This window comes from Sturnus vulgaris, chromosome 4 (assembly GCF_052056855.1).
Source record: "Sturnus vulgaris isolate bStuVul1 chromosome 4, bStuVul1.hap1, whole genome shotgun sequence".
NCBI lineage: Eukaryota > Metazoa > Chordata > Aves > Passeriformes > Sturnidae > Sturnus > Sturnus vulgaris.
In genome coordinates, this window is record NC_142246.1 from 31,435,437 (window position 1) to 31,461,431 (window position 25,995).

At 35.3% G+C, this 25,995-nt stretch overlaps 1 protein-coding gene across 3 annotated transcripts; it reads left to right on the plus strand.

Moving 5' to 3' along the window:
- The first annotated feature begins 1,938 nt into the window (after nt 1-1,938).
- PDLIM3 (PDZ and LIM domain 3) lies at nt 1,939-25,031 on the plus strand. 3 transcript variants are annotated; one of them, XM_088163520.1, is made up of 8 exons: nt 1,946-2,190; nt 7,437-7,588; nt 9,152-9,236; nt 14,107-14,294; nt 17,880-18,143; nt 20,732-20,859; nt 21,975-22,086; nt 22,988-25,031. In XM_088163520.1, exons 1-8 carry the CDS (start codon nt 2,098-2,100, stop codon nt 23,175-23,177), a joined length of 1,212 nt encoding a protein of 403 aa, XP_088019646.1. In that variant the 5' UTR covers nt 1,946-2,097; the 3' UTR covers nt 23,178-25,031. The 3 variants fall into 3 exon arrangements, with proteins under 3 accessions (XP_014745182.1, XP_088019646.1, XP_014745183.1); XM_014889697.2 differs by lacking the exon at nt 14,107-14,294 and adding an exon at nt 14,755-14,822; XM_014889696.2 differs by lacking the exon at nt 17,880-18,143 and having other exon boundaries at nt 1,939-2,190.
- The last annotated feature ends 964 nt before the right edge of the window (nt 25,032-25,995 follow it).

Sequence of the window (25,995 nt, forward strand, 5' to 3'; positions counted from 1 at the left end):
GTCAGTATCACCTTTCAAATCTTTTATTTTTCTTTCCTCTCTCTAATTACAAAGAGAGAGAAAAAAAAAAAGCTGAATCCGGGAAACATCAATAAAACTGGATCTAGCAATTGTTTCTCAGAGCAACAGCACCTTGGAGAGCAAGTCCTCCCTCCAGTAAACCATGCAGAAAAAAATATTATTCTGAGCAAGGGCTCAGATTCATATATGCATATGATTTCCACCGAAACTACCTAGAAACAAGTTAAACCTACCCTGCCCTTACATATATCTAGGAAGATTAGAAGGAACATGTGAGCAAATTTCAGTATAGTATAGAAACAGGAACAAACTTTACGGACACTTAAGCAATTCCAAACCTGGGTTTCTTAAAAAAATAAAAAATAAAAAATAAAAAAAATGAAAAATAAAAAAATGAAAAATAAAAAAATAAAAAATAAAAAAACCCTCACCCAAAAGGTAAACCTGCATATTAAGATATAAATCAGTAACTTAAGAATAGGAATTTGGAAGGAATCTCTCCAGTGAACAAGTTATTATACAAGCATAATTTTTGACACCAGAAACTGAGAACCCAATTATACTGTTTGACCTGACACTGAAATTCTTATATTTCAAAATCATTTTCTATTGAAGTGCATTGCAGGATTTGCAGTCTCACTCTTTGAGACTGCCAGTGTTCAGAGAAAAAGAAAATGCAAATTGCACAGGAAAGAACTTTTTAAGTGAATACAACTAATATGTTATTTATTTCCAGCTACAAATCAAAACTACAAGATTCATTAGGAGGAGTGGGAAAAAAAAAAAATACCAAATATGCAAGGTGTTTTCATTTAAAACAGATAATCATGGAAGAGAAGAAACTTGGTGAGAAGTACTGACCTTGAATACACACAGTGTACTCTGTCAGGAGAAACTATAGAGTGGCAATATTTTGAAGGCGTATACTGAACCAATCTCAAAACTTTAGAACATACCAGAGTATATACACCACTCAGAAGGAATGAGAGGATTTTTTTCCTCAACTTCAACATACACAAAAGTATTTGAGCTACCAAGACTGATAGACCACTGACCTAAACACCTGCCTTATTTCTTTAAATGTGCCTATCTTCCTTCACATTCCTAATACAAGCTGTGCCCCCACCAGCTGACTGTCACCCTGCAAGCTCTTTGTGATACAGATACCCTTTCTGATGGTTTACTTTCAAAGAGTCACTACTATGTGTTTCATTCTGATCAGGATGTGAATTATACTTTAATAATAGAGGATATCTTTGAAATATTCTTGACAAGAACACAGTTACAAAAACCTCTAATGAACACTGCTATCTAGTAGTGAGCCACAAGTAAAGGACAATTAACTTTAAAAAGCTAAGATTTCTACAAAGGAAAAAAGACATCATCACCTAATACCGCATTTCTCTTCCACAGTATGAGAAATATGTATGACATCAGTCCAGATTTTTCAAGGCATTAGGACTGGTGCATGCCATGGTCTCAAGTGACTATCTAAAAAATGCGGCTGAAGGGCTGGGAGGACTTTTTAATGCAATAAACTATTACATTACAAATAAGACAAGATGTGAAACAAGACCTTGAGAGGGAAATCTCCTTATTAGTATTTCTGTTTACATGAACCAGAGTCATGTACAAAATCAAGCACTGCATTGCATAGCTGAATCAAACACCAGTAACATAAACAGCGTGATATCAAGAGAGCAACAAGGTTGCTTTAAGAAGCCAGAAGGACGCTGCATCCTGAAGCTTACTGATTGTCAGGCTGAAGGGAACGCTAAAGTAGCAGATAAAGTTGATGCATTTGTTGTAAACTTTCCAGCATTCAAGCTTTACTTGTCTGAGTTTGATACTCCCCTCTGTGGGTGGAGAAGCCGAGGGACTGGCTGACGTCACCCAAAGAGTAGGGATAAAGTGCAGTGCCCACAGCTTTGGAATGAGTAAAACTTCTCAGGAGGTATAAAAGGTCGGCTGCCCTGTCTGGCAGGTGCTCTGCTGACAGCAGCCTTCCTGCTATAGCTCAACTCCTCACACGGACCCAAGCAAAAAAGAAGAGTAACCAAGGAAAATCTGTCCACAATGCCACAAAATGTTATTCTCCAAGGACCGTCACCCTGGGGATTCAGGCTCTCAGGAGGAATAGATTTTAACCAACCCTTAATCATAACCAGGGTATGTACTATTTCCATTTCTATTTATTCCATTTAATAGTTGCTGTCGATTTTTGTCTTTTACTTTTCTGGAGTTCAGAGACGCAGACAAAGCTGTGAGTAGATTAAAAAGTAGCTGCTAGTTCTGAGGAGAGACAGCTGAATACTAAGAGTTTTTACAAATTTTGTGTAATGTGTTTCTGTGATTGCTCTAAGAGACTTTAACTGCACTTCTGCTTAGGTCTCAAAATTAAATTCAAGTGCCTGCAGAAAAACTCTGGCATGATTTCCCAGGCTTTCAAAATAACATTTAAAGCTACTAAAAGCAAGACCTCACTTTTATGCTTTCCACAACTAGCCTCTCTGATCGCTGGGGGAGAAGACTGCTTGGCAGCAGCTCCTCATGCCTGGGACTTTGTGCTTTGCAGATTAATCTGACTCTTATCTAATTAAGCCAAGTTCTGTTTATTGCCAGCAAAGGGAACAATACCTGTTTTTATGTATCTAAAAGTTTTCACTTTCATGAATGTTAAATGAGTTATTAGAAAGTTATCCAGTCCTGCATATGAAAGAGAGTTATTTGGTGGGTTTTGCCATATTTAGAAACTAAGGGTTTACCCTACCCCCCTCCCCCAATAAATGGCAAGAATTTGAGCCTTCATTCTTTTTCATGGATTTTGAGATATTAGCTGCAATTCAAGAAATTAGTGACTCAACCAATGTAGCGTACAACACGCTGTCAGCTGCTCTGCATCTACACATGTGGATCTGCTCAGAAGACAGGATACATATTTTGAGGATTTCTATATTTTGAAAATTGTGTTCAATGCACATCAGGCTAGAATTCATTCTCCTTAGATTTCTGCTGCTTTTCAGGACCTTAAACACACCAAATAGGTGCTCCATGAGCCCCCAAAAGGCTATGCTTCGTTTTGTCTTTTTTTTTTTTTTTTTTTTTTTTTTTTTTTTTTGTTAAAAAAAAGTCTTACACTATGACTCATATATACACTATGCCTGGTACTGAGTAAACGTCAAAAGCCTTGAAGGATGGATACTGCTAGTGATGTCTTGCAGTAAATGTGCTTCCAAACAAGAATCAGTAGAAAGTTTAAGGACCATCTTTTCACATATTAACTAGTAAAAATTCACTTAGTCATTCATTCCAGATTTATATAAAATTGGTATTCATAAAAGCATTTTTAAAATTATGTATTTTAAATAGAAGTAAAACAAAATGCTATTATTTGACTGAATATAGCTACATAACAAATACTCACAGAATATAGCAAAGCCTTTGGAGAAACAGGAGACAAAAACATTGAAATAAAAAAAGTATCTCTGGATGTTTTGGGGCCTTCATTGCCTTTTATGGGCCTCTAAAAGAAAAATAGTTTCCATTATCTCTAATGAAAAATATTTTAGCGGTGTCTGGTTTGTATTTTCTTTGTGTTTAGATTAAGTGCAATGAAGTTTAAAACTGCAATAACAAAGGATGTTACTATAAATATAACTTTCTAAAGAATAAATTACTTTGCAGTTGACTCATACCTACCAAGTGCCTCACAAGACATAAACCATTGGTTTCTGGCATATTACAGAAATGCTCAAAATCTCATTTCAAGTAGTACAATTAAATATATATATGTATATATACATGTAATATATAGGGGGGAAGGGCTATATTTGCTTAACTCAGGCTTAAGAATATTAACAGTAAATTTGTTTAAAGTTAATATTTTGTTGCCTCTGCATACAATTAGAAGAGTCCCTCAATTCATGCAATACCCCCTAAGAAATAGAGGGCATTTCAAAAGATACACCAGTCTTGCCTGTTGGGGCCTAGGTAATAGGGCCCTTTTGTAAAAATTATCATAAGCAGCCCATTCACACTAGGTTTAACTGTCCTGACAAGAAAAAACTAAATAATAAATTGAAATTATTTTAAAATATATTCTGAATAAAATAACTGAACAGGTGTTAAGATTGATTGGGTATGTCCTTGTTCAACAAGAGATAGCTTTTATCAGGACTTATCAAGAGAGACAGACGACATAAGAGATCATTATCCACCCGTCTGAGGAACAGATGTCCCTTCAAAAGCTCATGTGAAAATTGTTCTGTTGTTTTGACTGTTTCAAGCAATTGCAAAAACTACAGACCATGATCACTGGAGAGAGGAAGAACAGGAGGGGAAAAAAATCGATATATTCAAATTACAGTCAGAAACAATGAATTAACTACAAAGAGTGAAGACATTAAAATCCTTGGAACTTTGCATAGATGCAAAGTAATTGCATTAATGAAACTGATTACAGGAACAATTGAAACTTGTGCAGTTTGGAGAGAACGGTAAAATATTATCAACTCTAGGTTTAAGCTCTATTTTACTTTTATAGACCTTTACCAATAATGCAAGTATTCATATTAACTCAATTTTATGTTTAGCCACTCTCCACAGACATTCACAGCTCTCTTCAGAAAACACAGAGCCTGAGATATTTATGATGTGTAACCTGATAAGCTTTACAGGTCTATTATCAGATGCAGAGAGTTTTTCTTCAAAGTTTCATTGGAGACATTTGATCCTCATATTAGTCCACGACAACATCTGAATCAACAACACATATTTTTGTATTTATCCAAATCCAAGGTACCTAGGATACAGGAGTAACAGGCATACCATGCAGACATGGCCTGAAGAGCAAGGCAAAAATTTTCCCAAAGCAACACTAGAATCTACCTCATGAAGCCAGGGTGAGCAAGCAACAAACACTACAGTCACAACACAATTCTAAGAGTTCAAAATACACATTAGTGTGTCACTAGTAAGTCCTTAAGAAACAGTACCACTTACATTATTGAGGTACCCATAGTATCAATATCATACTCATGATATCTTGCACTGCACAAAGTGGTCTCTCTCTATAAAATGTAGTCTGCAGGGCAGGTGCATGCTCTGCACACAGACAGGCCTGGGCATGCAGAGCTCAGCACCCCCCATCAAGGTGTTAAGGCCCAAGAGTTACATCTCAGAAGCTTAGCAACAATCAATTCTGCCAAGGAATGGGAAATACAGACTCCTGTCCCTTTCCCTCCTTGCTCCCACCAAATGATGGTACCCTCATTCAAACATCTAAGTGGGATCACTGCAGCTGCTGACAACTTATAAAACCCAAGGGATTTAGCAGCAGCACAGAGCAGGGCATGTTCTTCTATCAGCAGAGCTGCAGGGGAATGTACTGTGCTAGGCAGATACACTACTTTATAAGGCAGGATCATTATCTCGGGGCTTTGCTGCAGTATGTCACAGGTACAGCAGATGATTTGTTGTCACATGTAAAAAACATAACCTGCAGAGTAACCTCCATAAGGGTTATACAAGCTAAGTTACTCTTCCGAGGGAACCAAGAATGGTTGGTTTGCCCAGTTAGGTATTAAAGCATCAACAGTCACATTGGAACACGAGGAATTCTGCTGAAGTTCATATTGCAGACATATTCACAACATGCTAAGTCAAATCAGGAGCAATTCCAAGCAAGCAATTCCAAGGAGCAATTGAAGGAAGAAGAATGATCACACCTCTAACCCCTGCCTTATTATAGTGGTATAAGTGGTCTCAGTGTTGACCATTTACACTTGCAGCTGTTGAAGTTTGAGAAGCAAACAATTTTAGAGATTTCAGACTTAGAATTTATAAACAACTTCCTCGATTCATATTCAAACAGATTGTTCAGTCACCCAAACACTTTGTTAAAGCACATAATACACTAGTCCATTCTTTTGAAGGGTGAGAGTGTAAAAGTCTGCAGCTGGCCACAGGCACCCCTTTGGAAAGTTTGCCTGACTTGATAATAGCACAGGCATTATAGTTTGTTACAGTGTTATCAAAAATAAGTTCACATGTGGGAATGCAGAGAAAGATCTCACAAAACAATCTCTTTGATCATTCAGACTCACCTAATGGAGATGGAAAGAGGAGAGAACAACTCCCCTTCATTGCTTTTTGTCATTATTTCAATACTAATGCAGTGCAGCTCATATTTAAATAAATTTCTATTTGGCTTTTATGTTGACAGTAGTGTCCCCTTCAGAGAAAAGTCTGCCAGCTTCACCAAAGCCGGGGTTCAGAACATGCTGGAAGTATACTGGGCAGCTTACTCTCTTCCTTTGTGGAAAACTGTGAAACACCAGAGCTGAATAATGTGTCCACAGCATGTTTTCCAGTCAAGATACCACGTTCTTTTGCTGTAACAGAACCCCTAGTAAGAAAAATTCACTCCCACAGCTTTTTCATGTTATATATGCCACAGATGAAAGAACTGGTTTTGGAAATAAGACTATATTGACTTTTTCTTCCTTTACACGGGGATTCATTTACTTACAATTAGGCAGCTAATGTTACTTTGCATGACCCAACTCGTTCCTTCTGCTGTTCAAGAGCTGAATTTCAGAAGCTTGTGTGCTACGTGCATCAATTTAATGTTGCTGTCTAGGTAATAAAGAGCTGCCTAAAAGGGCAATGCACACATAAGGGACGGAAATCCCACTCAGTAACCTAAGACCTGTTGTGTATGTGGTATGTGTAAGTGTTGTGGTGGCAGGAGAAGTCATCTCTTGCAAATAGAGGCCTGTCATTCTAGAACAAGCTTCAGTAACATCTAAGGTCATGGTGTCTCTATAATAGTTATTTTAAAGCAAAATTATGGTGTGTTTCAGTTATTTTTACAACCATACAGAAGTTTGTCAACCAACAAACAAACAAAAAAATCATAGAAAGAATAGAAAGATAAGCTTAGGCTATTTCTGTGAATATCAACAGATGGTGGTACAGGTACATAAGGTATGAAATAAATTGCACCACACAGACCACCATGAAGGATCAGTGCCACTGTTACTTAAATGCCATGGAACTTAAACCTAAGCACTTTAAGGAGTTCAGCAACAGAATTTCTTACCAATTCTTTTCTACCACTAGTGTTGTTAAGGGGAAAACATAATTTTTTTTCAAGCAAATTATATATATAATGGCAGTGGAGAAAGAAGATTTAAAGACGAGTTACAGTAATTACAGAAATCAGACAATTTCCATCTAATTTAGAGTTATGATGAATAAAACATTCATATGGTTTCCTGACAATAGAACTACAGAGCCTTTGGCAAAATACCTCCTCCATCCAACAGGAAATAGGGGAATGTGATGAAGTTCATTTTCTCTATCAATTTTTGGGCATGCATGGTGATTAAGCAGTTACATTTTGATCTTTTCAGATTACACCTGGAAGCAAGGCTTCAGCCGCCAACCTGTGTCCTGGTGATGTTATTATAGCTATTGATGGTCTAGGCACAGAGAACATGACACACAATGATGCCCAGGAGAGAATTAAAGCAGCTACACATCAGCTTTGTTTGAAAATAGAGAGGTACGTGCACATGTCTGCCTATTTCTGAAAGAAGACACTTCTCAATCAACAATACAATTATTATATGGTGTAACTATTTCAAATGGTTTAAGGAAGTTAAAATTACAAGCAACCACACCTACCTCCTAAACTCCAGATCAAGTAAGACTCCTCAGAACTCACCTTTGTAGGCACAAAAAGAACAGCTTCCTTCAGGTTATTCACACCATGATTCTGCTGACTGCACAAGTCCTCTGTTTACTATCAGTAAGCAAGCAGTTCTTCATGTTTTCGGGAAATAATAAAATCCTCATCTAGTGTCAGGTGTTCAGTGACCTCTGCTGTAACACTCCCTCAGCCACAGGTGCCTATCACTGTCTCCTTCTCCCAGTCACACAGAAAGCTGCTGCTGTATCATCCCAGCTAGGGAAAACAATATCATGTCACACTTTCATAAGGGGTGGCAAAAGAGTGAGTTTAAAGCCAATCAATCTCTTTGGTCACAACATATTAACCCGAATAAAGGAATCTCAAAGCAACGTTCAAAACTAAACTGAGAAACACTGTCTTACCTAAACTGCAGTAATCCAGGAACTTATGTGTTCACATCTCTCTACCAGAGTCGGGAAGAGAAACAACAGCAGCTTCTCATCTCCAGCTGACTTTGCTCAGCCTGTAATCAGAATCACTTGGCACTCTTTCAGTTGTCTCCAAAACTAAGACAGGACTGATTAATCTGAGGCTCTCACAGAGGCACAGCTCTTTATTGTAGCTGACTACAATATTTCTTTTAAAATACAAGTGTTTCTTTTTTTTTAAGGAGCATTGTAGAATTACTAGAACACACACCAGAGTTAAAAATTCCTTCTGTAAATTCATGGTTCTGCTACAGATTGATATATGCCATTTAACAACTATCTTGGGAAGCCAGTTTTAAGATGTGATAAATACAGATATAACAAGCAGCACCACATTAATATTTGACATTACTATTATGCTACTTTAAAATTAGCTGCCACATTTCACTTTATCAATGAAAACAGAACTGTAGCTTGTATTTTCATGCTTGTTACTTCTGCCTATGTGACTGAAAGAATCATCTGTGCAACTTCAATTTCCCCTTGAGTACTTTGCATACTTAGATTGCACTTCAACATTGAAAAGCAGGCTTGACATGGAAATTATGGTCCTTAAAGAAAAAAAAATTATGTTTAGGATTATCATTAATATATTCAATTATTCATATAAAATATTTGGAGAATCTAACATTAATTTTAGCAACCAATAAAAAAATAAAACTAGAAAGTTTGGTCAGCTCGGGTCAGAAAGGCACTAATTTCCCTTTCGTTTTGCATTTGGTAACTACTAACAACCTATTTCCCATTGTTAATAGCATACTTTTTTTAAAGTAAATATATTTTATATATATTGGTTGCATATCATTGATGTATTTTTATGTCAAAAGACTAAAAAAGCATAGAAAGAATCTGCAGATTTACAAGCTGCATTATATCTTATAGGGACATACAAAAGTCTATAGGAATTCAAATTATTTAAATTCTGCCTTTCTTTCTTTCTTTCTAGGGCAGGAACTAAATTATGGTCCCCACAAGTTTCAGAAGATGGCAGAGCACATCCCTTCAAGATAAATTTGGAAGCTGAACCTCAGGTATGAACTGTGAAAAATTGCCTAAACATTTCCATTTGCCTTTTTAAACTCCAAATAACCTCTCTTGTGGTAGTTAAAATTCTTTAACTAGAATTTTATCCGTAATTGGCCAGTTTAAGCTCATATGAACCACCATAATTATGACATCCAGGAACACCATTTTATCTGACTCAATGTTTTTGATTTTTCAGCTATAATCAAAACAAAATATTAAGAAGCTACAACAAATTCTCATTTCTTCTTTAAGAGTCTACATATCACCATAGTTTTATGGAAATAAAATATGTCCTCTTATTCTGATACAGTTTAAGTTGCTTTAACTCTTTTAAAGATTCTTTGCCATATGAGGAAGTTCTTCAATCAGGAATAAATATCAAGTACCTAAGTGATTAATTCATGAGATCACAAAATTCATTTTGATGTAGTCAGTTAAACAGAGAGATCCCTAAATGCTGGATCTCTTTACCTCCAATCATTTTTTATACTATGCTACAGAACTGAAGTTTACACATTCACACAAGACCCATGTACTGGTCAATAAGCAAATCACTCACCACTTCTGACTAGGAAAGTCTTGATCGTTGTATATGACCAAAGCAAATCCCATCAATCGACAGCCATCTCTCTTTTCAAACTCAAAAAAAGAAAAAGCTACAATGAATCAAAGTCTTCATATTGCTACTAGAGGATTAGCTAGCTACTGCTAACTTTATTTCTTTGTCCTTTATTTCTTTGTCATTCCTCTTTAACCTACATAAACATTTGCTGTTATCTCAAGAGCAGGGAGGGAAAAATATTCTGCTGATCCTGGAAGGCGAGGTTCAAAGCAAATATGTCAAAGTATTTATTCTATGATATCCTAGGAAAAAAATTGTAAGTCTAGATTACATTTCAATAAACCCTGTGCAATAAATACTTCCACCAGTTCTGTTTTCATGGAGATGCTTCCAAACATGAGCACATTTCTGTGTTAGATTTCTCTTCTTTCTGATCTAAAACTATTAAGTGATACGGCAAACTCCATCAGAAATAATATAGCCTCTTCAGCAGCAGGAATACTATAGTGAAGAACCAAAACTATTTTAAATCTATATTTTTGTTGAAGAGCTAGGATACACATTAAATGACTAGCAATGGAACAAATTCACTAAAATGCTATAGAGAAAACCATGCAGGCATGCATGACACAAGAGTAATCCCTCTGCATGAAAGCTGCATTCCTAAAAAGGACAGCTCCTTTAAAATAGATCACAAGATTTCACTAAGTGCTATTTGGCAGACTACTGAAAAGCAGCCTCCATTTGGCAATCAGAAAAACTGCTTCTCCTGGATTGAACAGCCAGCCTTTTCATTTTGTGTATCTCTTTTACATTCCTAGGAAGTTCAGGAGTACTGAGTATATTTAATAAATAGTAGGCACCGGAAAAGTAGCAATGCTTGCAAACAAATGTACTAAACCGTTCCTGGAATGTTTTACATTTTAGATTAAATTCTTCCATCTGAGTATCCATTGCTCCCTGTGGAATAAAAATACATATAGCCTATTTTTCTACAATCGCTGGAATTTAAAATTAAATTTTATGGATATTTAGTCACAACACAATATACAGAAGCATGTATACCAATAGAGAAAACAGTAAAACGTTTCTTCAATCTCAGATGGCAAATTTTTGCATAACTACAACCTATGCTGCCCAAGTCTTATAAGAGTTTGCTGACTCCTAAGAAAGTTAAGAGAAGTCAGTTATTTAAAATGTATTATAAGCCAACTAAACAACAGTAATAAATGACAATTTACACAGTCTTCTTAATAAGTATCTAATTCAAGTTTGAAAGCTAATAAAAGATAGTTACAAATGAATGAAAACCCTATTTTAAATTGTTCACCAGTGTGGCCAAATGTTTGGCCAAAGAACACCTACTTTAGCTTCAATGAATGAAAATTATTCTACAGATGCATAGAGATGGTTATGTGAAACCTGGCAAACATTTAAATACCGTGCCTACGTACAGTTTTGGAACAAGGAACTTTCACATTGTAGCAAACTTTTGAATCTGCCTGAGAATCTCCCAGGAGCCATTTGGAGACTGATACAGGCAATTGTCAGAGGACAGTGAAAGCTCTTGCTAGTTTTAAATCTGGGAAGAGGAAACGGAGGCAACAACTCTAATTTACAGCAATAAGTGATTGACTGAAAGTCACTCTTGAAAGCTACACATTCTCACATAAATACAGCCACCCTGATTTTGATAGTCTGCATCAGCCTATAGTGTGATGGATAAATTACAGGAAATAGCAGACCACTTGAAGAATTACTAATACAATCACATTGTATTCTGAATAAAAGCAATTTAGAACATAAGGTTCTCAACAAATACGAGAAAACAAAATAATCTAAATGGTAAATTGTATTATAAAAATATTTTTACTGCTTTCTGCTATATTGTCAATATAAAAGAATACGAGTCATAAATGTTTTCTTTGACAATCCCTTTAACCTCATTGAAAATAATTTTGTATTCATTACCACAATTTCTTCAATTGTTTTTATTTGAACTTATCTTTCTTACTTCTATCTTTGCCCTTGAACATTTTGTTCAGTTAGACTAGACTTTTGGCCATGAAGAGATTATACATTCCTGGGAGATATATTATGCATGTAGATAAGTATAAAAATCTAAGAAAAACACAGCTCATTGTTCTAAATAAGTTTATAGTCTATTGCCATTTATAATCAACTTTTAAAACAACATAATTGTGCTGGGCTAGTTTTGAGGACCTACCGTCTTTATAACAGTATTCAAAGATATAAAGATCTTAGTCACACGATACCTCCAAAATGTACACATTTGTGTTCTGTCACAGCAATTACCCCAAGGAATGACATCATATAGGCTGTGATGGATGCATTTCTGCAGGCTTTTAGTGCTACATTATTTCTATTCCTGATAGCTGTATCAATGCAAAAATGTAGCTAGCCCTGCCAAAAAAAAAAAAAAAAAGTCAGTTGAAAAAAAAAAATTAAGTACTGTAATTCTCCAATATTCCTAATTAGAAATTTCAACATCTTCCAGTTCTCATTTAACTTTTGAACTAAAAGAGGACTTTTCACAGATTCAATGATATCAAATAAACACAAGAGCTGGACTATGTTTGCTGTTGTATGTTCTGTCACTGACATTTTTATTAATAGATGAGTTATAAAGAAAGAATTTAAGTCTCACTAACTGCAAATACTTGTTTCACAACTGTTACATTGTAAACATGCTGTTATGGTGCCACATCTTCTGTTCATTTCTCTATGAGAAATGAAATATGAGGATGAAATTACAATGTTCTCAGTTGTTTTTGTTCATGACTTGAACCAATTTTAAATCCTTTGACATTAATATCTTTCATTAAGTAGCTTTGACCCTAAACTATTAGATTATTACCATTTACTAATACATTTTGATAACTGCAACTCCATTCTATTGGGCAAAATGAAGGAATTGCAAGTAAAACCTTTGCGCTCGTTTATCTGATTACTGCTTTCAGTAGCCTCTTAAAGTGCAATGCTGCTAAACATTTTCATTTAATAAAACTGCATTTTATTCTTTGCATTTTCTGGTTGCATATTCTATATATCCATGACTTTTCTTTAGTCTCATCCTAAATATATTTTGGAAATTGTTGTATAACAATTGTACTCAAAACCAAACCCAAATTGGAGAACTGGAAAATATTTCTACAAAATAGAAGTATTAATGACCTGTCCTATCTTAACATTGCAAGTTCAAGTATCGAAAGAAAAGACCAATTTATGTTGTAGAAATCTATTTGTTAGAAAAGAAAGCTTTTTATTCCATATGGATGGAAGTCCAAATTCTCTTGAGCACTGTTTCCAAAGAGTGCCACATGCCATCAGGACAAGGTGATGGACTGCAGCAGTTAATATTCTTCACTCATTAGGGTAAAAAGAAAAAAACCCTTGGCAGATGACAACATTATTTTTTTTCAAAGTCTCTGTTTCTGAGGCTTAGGAGTGGACCTGAGCTGGAAGGGCCTCAAAGGACACTGTAATAAATACGCAGAATACATATAAGTGAATTTCCATGCAGTCAAAAATCTTTATCATTCCTGGCCAACCACTACAGAAGGATATTTTAAGGTATCTGAAAGATTATCACAGATTTTATTTCCAGACCTTCTCCTTTTGAATTCCACAAACAGGAAATCATCCTGGTCAATGACAAAAATTGCATGGCAGAATACAGGCATATAGGCAGAATGATTTAAAATTTACCCATATCTGTGTTTTACTTATTTATGATGATTTCACATTAAATTATAGAGCAGTGAAATTTTTTATATGCTTTAAAAATTAAATACATTCAGAAGAATGTCCTCAATCTGATGCATAGTCAAGATTTTATTTCAGTTAAAAGAAGCATTAAAAAGTATATGCTTTTTAGGTAAGACACAATAAAATCATACTTTTGGATGTTCCTCTATCAGCCTGTGATGAAAATGAAGAAACTAGAGATTAGCACTAAAGCAAAGAAATTAAGATAAGCATACATGAAATGCTTTAAAAGAATAATGTAAATAGTGTCAAATCCAGTTACCAATATGAAAAGTCACTATAATATTCATCCCTCTCATTTCTTCTAAGCCTTCTGCTTGCCTGAAGGTGGGAAATTAATGTATATGACTCAAGTCATATATACAAAATTCATGGAAAAATAAAATATGCTTGCACCAGTTAAAAAATAAGAGTTGCAAAAGTAAAAATGCAGTTATTAACAATACTGGTGTTGTCAGATTTACCCATTGCTAGCTTTGGTGTGCATTGTAGCTCTGTGTGTTTTGTCTGCCTATCATGTACAGGAATTCAAGCCTATTGGTACGGCTCACAACAGAAGGGCCCAGCCTTTTGTTGCAGCAGCAAATATTGATGACAAAAGACAGGTAGTGAGCTCCTCCTATAATTCTCCAATTGGGCTCTATTCATCTGGCAATATTCAAGACGCGCTTCACGGACAACTGAGGGGTCTCATTCCTAACTCATCACAAAAGTGAGTATTAGTATTTACTTGTGATACATGGTCATTTGTGGTGCATCATTATCTGTTCTGGTTTCAATTTAAAAGTCCAGCTCTTGCTGTTTTTTTCTGAGAATCAGGAGACTATTCATTATCCAAAAAAAAAACAGTGATCAAGGAAACATTTTTTTTTTCCAAACACCAAGAACTATCCATTCAACTTTCCAGTAGCAATGCTGCAGGTAGCTAAAATTTGCCCTCTACGTTGGGCTGCAACACCACCCTCCAACCTTCTCTCCTGTAACTGCACTTTGAATGTTTCTGAACACTCCAGTGATTGTATTTTGAGCACCAGGCATGAACAAACTAAACATGGTTACTTCATGGTTAAAATTTGTTTCCACTGTTAGCTACATTTGAACTAGAAAGCATTATGAATGAAATGAGCATTTGTAGGCCAAAGAAAGCTATTTTATCTCTTTTTTCTTTACAGGATATCAACTACTTTGAACACAAGCATAATATTCGGCCCAAACCTTTCATAATCTCAGGCCGAAGCAGGTTATAAACTTTGAGTGCTGTGCTGGATTTGATGCATGGTGTTATTTTTTTAATGGACGGATACTCATCATTGACATTAATTAAGCATTCTGACCCATTTGAAATTTACTTACAGTACTAGACAGCCTAATGCTGAAATTAAAAGCAAACAAACAAAAATAATTAAATGGTTGACTTTCAGAGCTCAGGCTTGAAATTCAAATTTCTTTTTCCAAAAGAAAGTAGATCTATACTCCCATCTCAGTACTGATCAGAGTTTGAAGTAACTGCAGGCATGACTCAGTTTACAGCACGGCACCAGATATTCTACACTTACAGATCTCTGGCACTGTGAACTTCTTCTGACCAAACTCAGTATAATTTGTTAACATGCTAAATAAAAGATAGCTACATAGTGCATATATATTACATATTACATATAAATAAAAGATATTACATATAAATAAAAGATAGCCTACATATAAATAAAAGATAGCTAGAGAGCTAGAATCTAGGCCATTCAGAGATTTCAAATTTGCATTTCAGCAAACCTCTTTCCAGAGGGCAATCTACTGCTGAGGTAAAAGCAGGAAAACTGATGCCACAGATTTGTAAAGTTCCACTGCAGAAAATCTTATATATTTACACCCATCATTTTAGTATAATAAACCTCTATCTTAACTGGTGATGAAATTCCTCGCTACTGTTTTCATTATTACAGAGGAGACAAAGACAATGCAAACTCTGTGGCTAAAAGCACAAGGAGGCTAAAAAGGACCTGAGGGATGAAATATATTGTGATGTGATCCTTTATCCTTTCTAGCAGTAGCAGTTTTTGGGAGCACTAGGTACCACACAAAGCTGGCTTTGGGACAGCTAGGTACCATTTTACAAGTGCCTACTAGATTTATGAAGAGTCAAATGAGTATCAAAAGCCCAATCTCACAATTCAGAAATTAAAATTAGACAGAATTTTCCATGAAAATTTTGAAGTAAATGGCCATTTACCAGCATATAAGATGAAGAAAATAAACTGCAAAAACTACCCCAACAGCAATGCAAGAAGTTAAAAAACTTCAGTTGGGCAAGGTCTGTCCAGAGTTCTAGCAGTGGGGAGGTCTGCACTTGCAAATTGCAGAATCTCTAACATAGGGTGTTACATCTACAAAACCTTGGTTGTCACAGTTTTTCTACTACTTTTTCATCTGTTTGCCTTAATCCACTGCTAAACGCAGCAAAAAAAACCCCCACCCCCTCAGCTCTAAATACCCCCTTAAGACAGACAGCAGAGGCTAAATAGGACTTCGAATAGAAGAAGACATGATTGTGGACTGTGGATTTGAGCTAATGGATTGGACATTGGATAGAATTTTGGACTGTGATGAAACTAACTGGAAATTGTATTTAATATATAACTACATGTTGTTTATTTTTTACCTATAATTTATTCTGTTTTAATATTATTTTGGCTTCACATAGCGAGAGCAAGAATTGTGCTTTTTCTAGTCTTTTCATGCTACGTTTCATTTACTAACACTACCAGCACTGACAAAACTTATTCTACTGCAGGATCTAAAGGTGACATTGTTTGTTCTAAAACAAAATACTGCAAATATGTATGTTGTCCTGTGTGAATTTTTTGTCTGGCTCATGCTTGGTGATGATGCACAATTGTATTTACATTAAGGCCTGTGTACCATTTCAGGAATGCTTTTGTTTGACTTGTCTTTGATGAAAAAAATGTATATTTCCCTTAAAACTTTGAGAAAGTGGTCCTACACAAATTCTGCTTTGAATCAAAGGCAGAATTTTGGGTTTTCTACTCCACCCAAGAGTAGCTATTGGGTAGAGTTCTGTACTATCAAACTGGGAAACAGAGCATTGTCCCAGATTTACACAGTTTGGAAAGAGCTACCCACAGCCCTGATATCAGGGTAGAGGACAGAGATGAAGCATTTATTGTCCTACAGCTCAGAATGTCACGTAAATGGTAACCAATGACTGTAGAAAGATTTGGTTATGAGCTGTTACACAGCAACAACAAAGAAATATCCCATAACAAAGAAAGCCTCTGAGGTACTATGCAGGCAAGATTAAAGTGTTCATAACAATGATACTTCAGGTCTAATGTTCACAATCTTTTGCTAATCTTTTTCCATGTATGTTGAATTGGTGTACAGTTACTTCACTTCAGTAATGTCAAGCAACACTAATATTTTTTAAAAGTTTACGCCTTATTTTTTATATAGAAATTATGTGTAAAGTCTACTTCAAAAGCAGTAAAATTAATTCTCTGAATATGTACCCACTGTTCTTGTGAAGGACCACTTTATATTCTGCTGGAAAAACTGTACTTTAGAAAAGCAAAAGTAAGCCTGGGTGTTTTAGTAACTTTCCTTCTTTGCAATGATCAACAAAATTTAAAAAAAGATTGTTAAACTAGTTTTAAAAGATTAATAAATATCTTACTCTAGAATTTAAGGAAATCTAGGAAAAATAATATGCATTATTTTCCACTACTTCATAGTAGTTTTTTGGCAGTGTAGTGAGATGACTGTGAGGTACAGAACTGGAATAATGTGTCTAGGATTCTTCCAGTGCTGCAGGTGTTTATTCTGTCTCTGACATAGACAACTCACATAAACTTTGTCTGCTACCCTTTTTAAAGACGATAAGAATTACTCACTTAGAACAAATAACTTTAGGGAGGCTTAATTATTTCTGAATAAAGCATAGCATTAAAAATGTAAAATAATGTTATGTATTATTTATTCATATATATTTCATATATATATTATTTCATCTCTCAAAGGATTTTTACTATGTTTAAAGAAAATGCATGCCAGAATTTTAAGGACTGCTTTATAGCTGGCTTTGATATTTTTTATAGGAAAGCTATCACCAACGGCTACACATACTTTTGCTTTTCTCTGCTTTCTGTACTTTTGCTTTTTGGAGCTCGATCCATTTACGCTTTCCAGCCCTGTTAACATCACCGTCTCGCTGTCCTTTTGTCTTGGTTCTCCGGCATGCACTGCACACTGCACCCTTTCCTGCACCCTGGCCACGAACACGCAGCGGATGCAGCACTCCTTCGGGGCTGGACTGCGGCAGTGGGCGCAGCACCCCCTCCTCAATCAGCACGGTCAGCTCCATCTGCCCCACCGAGCTGAAAGCCGTGTCTAAGATGGCCCCTAATGTTCCCCTGGAGATGGAGCTCCCCGGGGTCAAGATCGTACACGCTCAGTTTAACACACCTATGCAGTTGTACTCAGATGACAATATCATGGAAACACTGCAAGGCCAAGTTTCTACAGCTCTGGGGGAAACACCTGTCATAAGGTAATTAGAGCAGCATCTCTAATATTTATGAATACACACATCTCAAATATACCAAAAAAGATATAAATATCACACCACTTCTACGAAAAAGGGGAAAAGGGTTAGAGAGACAGCAAGTAATTTCAAACCATTCAATATTTGCACTAAAATATTAGTCATTTCTGGGTTTTAACCCAAAGCATCGAAGGACTCCTTCAGAACATAAAAATAAGTATTTCATAGGTAATAATCTTAGAATTGCAAAATTGCTAATAAATAAAAAACTATGATATTACCTGGACTATTACCTGACTGACCACTCCAAATCAAGACTCTGATTCCCTCCAAAATGTGAAACTTTATATTACTATTATATTTATCTAATCATGATTTAATAATTCCCTCTTATTAATAATTCATTAAATAATAATAATAAATAAAATTTATTTCCACTGTTGAAATTCAGGTTACAAAGATTAGGAAATATTATGATGATTATAGTGTTCCAGATACTTGACTCCCATTCTAGACAACACATTCAGCACAGTTAGCTCTGGTACAAAACCAGACAGAATTTACTGTAGGCCTACAAATCCGTGCCTGACTTTTTTTTATTTATTCAGTGCACAACTAAAGTCAGGTATGTATATGGATAGCAATTATGATTATACACTAAAAAAGTTCTAAAGCACTATTAAATTTTTTCAGGAGACAATTCACCATTTAGGTTGCTTTACCTTAACCTTTGCATTATAGGAACCTATTTTCCTGTTTTACAACAGTACTTAAAGTTAATAATTCACAATATGTATGGTGTAAACTAAAGCTAATTACTAATATTTTAAATAAGCAATAATCACTGGCACCAATGAGCCTTCTTCAGCACCTTGCAGAATTTGGCTGCTACTAACAAAAAACCCCTGTATTTATATAAAAGTATTTAGGTTCATCCTACCTGATGAAAACTGTAGTTCATGAAGTCTTTTCAGAGTGAAGTTACTCTATTGCTTGAATATTTATGCTCAATCAGAACAATTAGAGAACAGTAAAAGAAAAATTTGCTGCTTCATTATTGTGAAATAATGGATTAAGCCCAAAGTAATCAGATTTCACACTGCCTGTGACATCACCAGTTTGAGAACCTACTCTCTCTATGCAGGTTTGAAATGTGTCTTGCTGTGGGTTGGTTTTCACCATGTATGCATTAAGATATGTAAGATTTGTGTCTGGGCTTTTTGCCTTCTGTATCTAATGGCATTATCACATGTTTTATATTTAGAGATATTTTAGTAAAGAGGAGAGAATTCAGAACTGTAAAAATTATGCTACTTCTATTCATCAAAAGCTTCTGACAAGAGAAACTGATAGTTTGGTAGTTTTTTCACCAGCTTAAAGATGGCTCAAAGAAATCTACTAATTGATGAAAATCAAAAAATTCACATAAGCAACAGGGATCACTGTCCAACTGCTGCTGCTCTTACTGGGCCATTTGGCACCTTGGATGCTACCCTGGGAAACAAAGCAAACCATTTAAAGCAAAACCCAGTCTAATCCTCTGTGGACAGTAAGAAGTCAGTTGCAACAGGAAATTTAAACTGGACATTTGTGTATGTAGCTGTAAAATAAAGACTTCATCAAAGAAAATTTGGATGTTTCTGATTACCCCCAGTAGGTGTATGAAATTTACAAATGCCAAATTCCTGTCAGTGCATATAGTCCTCAACTCTTCCTCTAGACTACTTAGGATGCCATTTGTCATGAACCATTTAAAATTTGCAGCAGAGTTTAAAGTGCCATGAAATAGTCTCAGTAAAATCTTTGTCTCACAGGTCATTTGAGATTCAACCATCAACTGCTGTTTGGTCAATAAATTACTTAATATTTTTAGCATAATATTGCCATTGCAAAAGAAAGCCTTGTCTTGTTTTTATTAAATTAAGAAATAGATCTTCAATTTTTCAGTATTCACCTTACAATGTTTCCTATTTTGCAATACTTATTTCACTCCTTTTTTAAAATCTCCATTAAATTTAAATCTCATAAATTGTTATGTAATAAATAACAATTACCTTAGCCAAATAATCACATTACCTAGTGATTGAGCTAACTTAGAAGTCATATTCTCCCTAAAGATTTGACTGGTTAGGTTTTGGCTGACCTTACGTAAAGGTATGAGCTGTGATTTTAACAACATTTTGAGGGTAGCTGTTGCAAAAAGGGAACTTCTGTATACCATAGCAAAGTATATAGAGCAGATGATTACTGGAATGAAACTACTTTGAGATTAAACGGCCTTTTCTCAAATGTCAGTAGAGCCAAAACAGTAATTATACTGAATCCATTCAGTAATTATACTGAAATACGTTAATGAGTTTCTAGATTTATTTTTCTAACAATTGCACTGATTTAACAATTTTTAACAATTGCACTTCTAGATCAAAAGGAGCCTATATAAAGCAATGCTACCTGGAAAAAAGTTTCTCAATAGTTGTAGGAACCCATTGTCTTTACGTTTGTTTCCTGAATCATACTCTATGCCTGGTAGACATACTGCTTTAGAGTTACTTTTGATAAACTGTTTTTATCTGCTCTTCCTCCCTTTAACACAGTGACCCATCTCCCAACTCGGTGTCTCAGTCTGACGTGTACAAGATGCTGCACGCCAACCAGGAGGAGCCCAGTCAGCCGCGCCAGTCTGGCTCCTTTAAGGTGCTCCAGAATTTAGTCTCCGAGGAAGGTGGTTAATAACAACATATTCTACCTGTTCTAATAATTTTAAAATGCTTGTGGGAGGGGGGAATCCATGCAGAAAATAAGAAGGATTAGAGATACAAATCATTCCAGACATAGCTACCACACCAGATTCTTGCCATTTCCCCTGCTAGCTTGTATAGCAAGCAGTCTCCTCTCTCAATGCAGGTGCTGATCACATTTTCCAGAATCTCTTCTCAGATTTTAAGATCTTTCATATCCAAAGTTGACTTTAACTGAACAATAAAGTTTTATCTGTGAGAATTTTGGGGGACAATCTGCTTATACTCATGACACTAAGAAAGAAAACACTCTTCCACATCCAGGAAAAGAGTAATTTAAACCAACTCCTGAAATCCCCTTAAAACCTATTTCCTCTTCATTCTAAAAAAACAACTGAAGAAGACAATATAATTTACAATCATATTTCCTTCAAATGAAGATGTTTTGAAAATAAAATTATTAAAGGCTGCAAGTTTGTTATATTTACAGTAAGCATAAAGAGCAAAACACAATCAAAATTAACCTAAAAAGTAATATTTTAAATTTTAATGTTTATATATCAATATTTACTGGAGAAGGAATAAAGACATCTAATTGTCTACATATATATATATTTGTGGGATTTTACTCAGCGTTTTCTTGTATTTTGCTATTACTTTGTATTCATATCATGTTACTAATCTTTCCAATTTGTTGTATGGTTAGTTATATAAATAAGAAGCTTTCTGACAATAGGTCATGATTATGTCAAGTTTCTAAGTTAAAGCCCAATCCTCCTCCCTCTCTGCTATATCCAAGACCTACTCTCAGAGAATTAGGTGATGTCCATGAGGCAGAGAGCACTGTATATGCAATCTTTTTTGTATTTGCTTTTGGCTACAGCTTGCACGATATTTCTCCTGATTCCAAAGAGGTGGAATCTGGCCTACTAAACTTTTCTAGTGAAACTGCATTGTTTGTCCATGTAAGTGAAAGCCTGTAAATACATCCAGAAGTGTATGTACAATACAGAAAGTACAGAAAAGTGCAGAAAAGTACTTAATTGCATCAGATGCTTTTATATGAGCCCGTAGGTAACATGATTGTTTTGTTTCTCAGATGGGCGCCCTGTGGGAACAAGAAGTGTGAAAGCACCTGTAACAAAGATGCCTACTGCCATGCCTGGTGTCCAGAAAGTGCCACTGTGTGACAAATGTGGGAGTGGGATTCTGTAAGTTGTTTCTTTTTAGCTTTAGAAATCCCCAGCTCAAGCACACATCCTCCTCAAACACCACTGCAAACTACAGAAATGTGTTCCCATAATGTTACAAAAGACAGAGATATAAAAATATATTTTTCTAAATGTCAAATTGTAACCTCTACCTTCAACAATTTCTATACAGCTTTTATAAGTTTTGACAAAGCACCTTTGAGGTTTTAATTGAGATTTCTCAGGACCTTTTGCAATTCAACCATTAACAAACACATAATGAAACCAGCAGTTATTTATGCTGTGCTGTGCTGTCAGGCTGTGAATTCTCAAAAATTCCTTGCTAATGCAAAGCATCCTTCTCCCAACCCAGTGGGAGTATTCAGAAAGCTTTGTAGATCTATTTTAAAACTATCAGATTTCTACCTGATTGACATCACTAACTTCAGAAAATAACCCAGATAGTGATGAACTGAGAAAACACAGACATGAAGAAAAAGCAATGTGGTTTTGAAAGTCATTTTGTCACCCTTTTGATAGGTTAGGCTATGCTTTCTGTCTTGTAACCAGACTAACATGTTTCTTCAAACTCTTCACTTTCCAGTGCTCGTTAACTATTTGATCAACTCGACAGCATTTTATGTCACCTACTCAAACTCAGCATCCAACCTTAAATTATATAGTAGTATCTAAAAACACAAGATGAACAACTGTAAAGCCTTAAAACAAATACCTAGAACATACTTTGTATCACAGAATCATAGAATTATTTGAGTTGGGAGGGACATTAAAGATCATAGTTCTAAGCCCCTGCCATGGAGAGGGACACCTTCTAACAGACTGGGTTGCTGCAGTTTCTTTTCTCATTTTAAATCCATATGAATTAATCGGAGCTTTTTTTCTTTTTGTTGTTTCCATACAGAGGGACAGTGGTGAAGGCACGTGACAAGTACAGGCATCCAGAATGCTTCGTGTGCTCTGACTGCGACCTCAACCTGAAACAAAAAGGTTACTTCTTTGTGGAGGGACAGCTCTACTGTGAAGCTCACGCACGTGCCCGCATGAGGCCACCGGAGGGATACGAAACAGTCACGGTTTACCCAAAATGCTAGTCTTGGCTTAAATCACAATCACATGCATGCACACTAAAAGCCTTTTACCAGCTTAGAACCGCAGTACAAGTGTCAGGACTTCTGCCTAAATCCAAAGTAGCTTTTAAACCTTTCCCTGTGGGATTCTGAAAGAGGTGGAAGTCCTTATTAGCCAGCGATAGCACATTATACCAGCAAAATTCTGCTAAAATACTGTTTTTGAAACTGTCAATGTAACTCAAGGAAGTATAAACTAAAACAGCTCAATATAACTCAAGGAAGAATAAACAGCTCTCCTGGAATACAAAAACTGAAACAGCTGAGGTATTACATGAATAATGTAATATTGTAATAATGTAATGCTATAGCATTATGTATATATATATATATATATATATATATATGTGCTGTAAGCAAGACATTATTTTTAACATAAATTAAGTATTTGTGCAAACACCAACACCATCAAAGTCTTACAGGCTGGGCCGCTATAAATGTAGAAACTTGACAGATCATTAGAAAAGCAGCTATTTTACATGTTTAGTACAAAACAAGCAATTGTTCAAGTCTGCTATTATTCAACTATGCCCCAAACATGTTTTGCTTACTTTGCTCTGAATTTGGGGTTATATATGCCTTAATTTTCTGATGCAGCAACTGTGATAAAAAATAAATGTCAAGTCACACAATAAAATGGTTATTATAATAAAGACTGGTTAGTATGAAGCAAAGCAAAAGTTCTACATTGTCTTAATGATTTTGAAATGGTATCAACTTTCACATCACTTTGCAGAAAGTTATTCTGAGGCATGCACACATATAAATTGTTTGTTTGTTTTTTCAAAAAAAAAGAACCTCACAGTCTAGTAGGAATTAATTGTGAATTGAGAATGAAAGCAAATTTTAAAACTTTTCTGCAAAAAATTATACTGGATTTTTGTATCTCCATCTTTCAATTTCCATAATAGAAACAATGGGGAAATATCATCACAATATCTTTATTGCTGGTAAATTAAGCTTGGACAACTTTAAAAATAAATGTTAATTAAAATATGCAAAGGCAAGATCTTTTATTAAAAATGCCTGGTGAAGTCCTTAGGAATAAAAAAACCAAAAAGCTGAAAGAATATGGGTCTGGAATCAATTTCTGAAACTTTTCAAGGACTACATTGCTTTCTGGTAGGTGCCAGCTACATAAACACACCTAACTGGCAAACCATACTTAACACTTTCAGAAAGTATCAAAACAAGTAATAAATTCTTTATTTGCGTATTTTGAACCTGCCCTAAAGAAGAAAAATCTACAAAATTTTATATCAAATCCACAAGACTAGCAAAAAAAAAAACAACCCAGTGACAAAAAATCTTATCTACTTTTCCCATTCTATAATATAAGAAGCATATAATGCAAGTAGCATATGGAATCAAAATAAATTATACATACTTTAAATTTATTTTAAAAATTCACAAGTCCCAAAGATCACGTATTCAAAGACTTTTCAAAATGTCTTAAAATATTATTTCAGAACTCAAAAGTTTTAAAAATACGCGTGTAACTCCATTTATTACTTACATTTCCAAATCAAAAGAAGCAATTAAAAAAAGAAGTGCTGAACCCTTTACAAGGTTAGTTCCTAAATTATTTTTGGGCACAAAACATAATTCTGCTTCTCAGGTATCATGGAGGAAATGTGTAGTATTAATATTTTTCCATTGATAAAGCTTATAAATCTGAAAATCCTTTTGAAGACAAGGGTGTGCATAACGTCTATTTTTACAAACTTAAAATGTCATTGGTGTTTTAAAATATTTGTTTAATGTTTATGTCTTTGTGAAGTAATTAAAACTAAAAATAAATCTACTACACATGATAAATACTCTGTGTTTCTTTTCATCTGCTATGGAAAATGAGGAAGTGTGAGTGTCAAGTGACTTGACAACAACAGAGGTTTGGATTTCAATCTGAGAAAGCAGCATGCTTCGGATAGATCAAATCCCTGACAGGAATGAAAGACAATTTTTGTATTAGGCATTTGACTACACATCCAGGGCTTTCTAAAACAGAATGAGATCATGTGCTTTCCACACTAAAGACTCAAAACTGCTCTCTTTAACACACTAAACATTCCAATTGTAAAAGTGGGGGAACTCTTGGAAATGCAGATACAAGAAGTGTTAGGAAATCATAGAACATGACCTGATTCTAAAACTCTGGGGTAAGTTCAGTGGTATTGCATCATCATGTAATGCTCTTTTGGGAGGTTTGAAGTTTGGATGTGGCTTTGATAGAATCACAAGGTAAGCCTATCTAATTGCAGGTACTGACCTATATGAAAACCTGTACAACTATATAGCATCAAGTAAACTACGATTTCAGGTAATGCAGATTCTGAAATCTCTGATCCTGATAGAGGAGAAAAATAGGAAATCTCATCCTACAGTCACTTCAGTCTGGGAGAACTGAATATAGTTTTAAATGTGAGAAAAGATACACCAGTTCCCTCTATTGCATCCTCAAAGTTGAATTCTTTATCTCTGTAGGATGTCACTGGATCCTGGTGCACAAGGTGTCCGCCTAAAGACCTACCAACTTTATCTTCTCGCTTCAGAATAGTGCAGCCAGTCAATCATGATAGCAGATAACTTAGTGCTACTGTGCCTCTCAGCTGTGCCTACACTCTTATATATACTACAAGCCAAAGGCAGGCACAGCATTTATTTTTAGCTGGACAAAAAGGTAGGAAGTGTGACCTCACATGCTTTTCATCTCAACTCTTCAGATATTGATCAACAAGTGTGGAATGCTTTCCCTAGCTACGCTACTGCTGCATAAACAGCA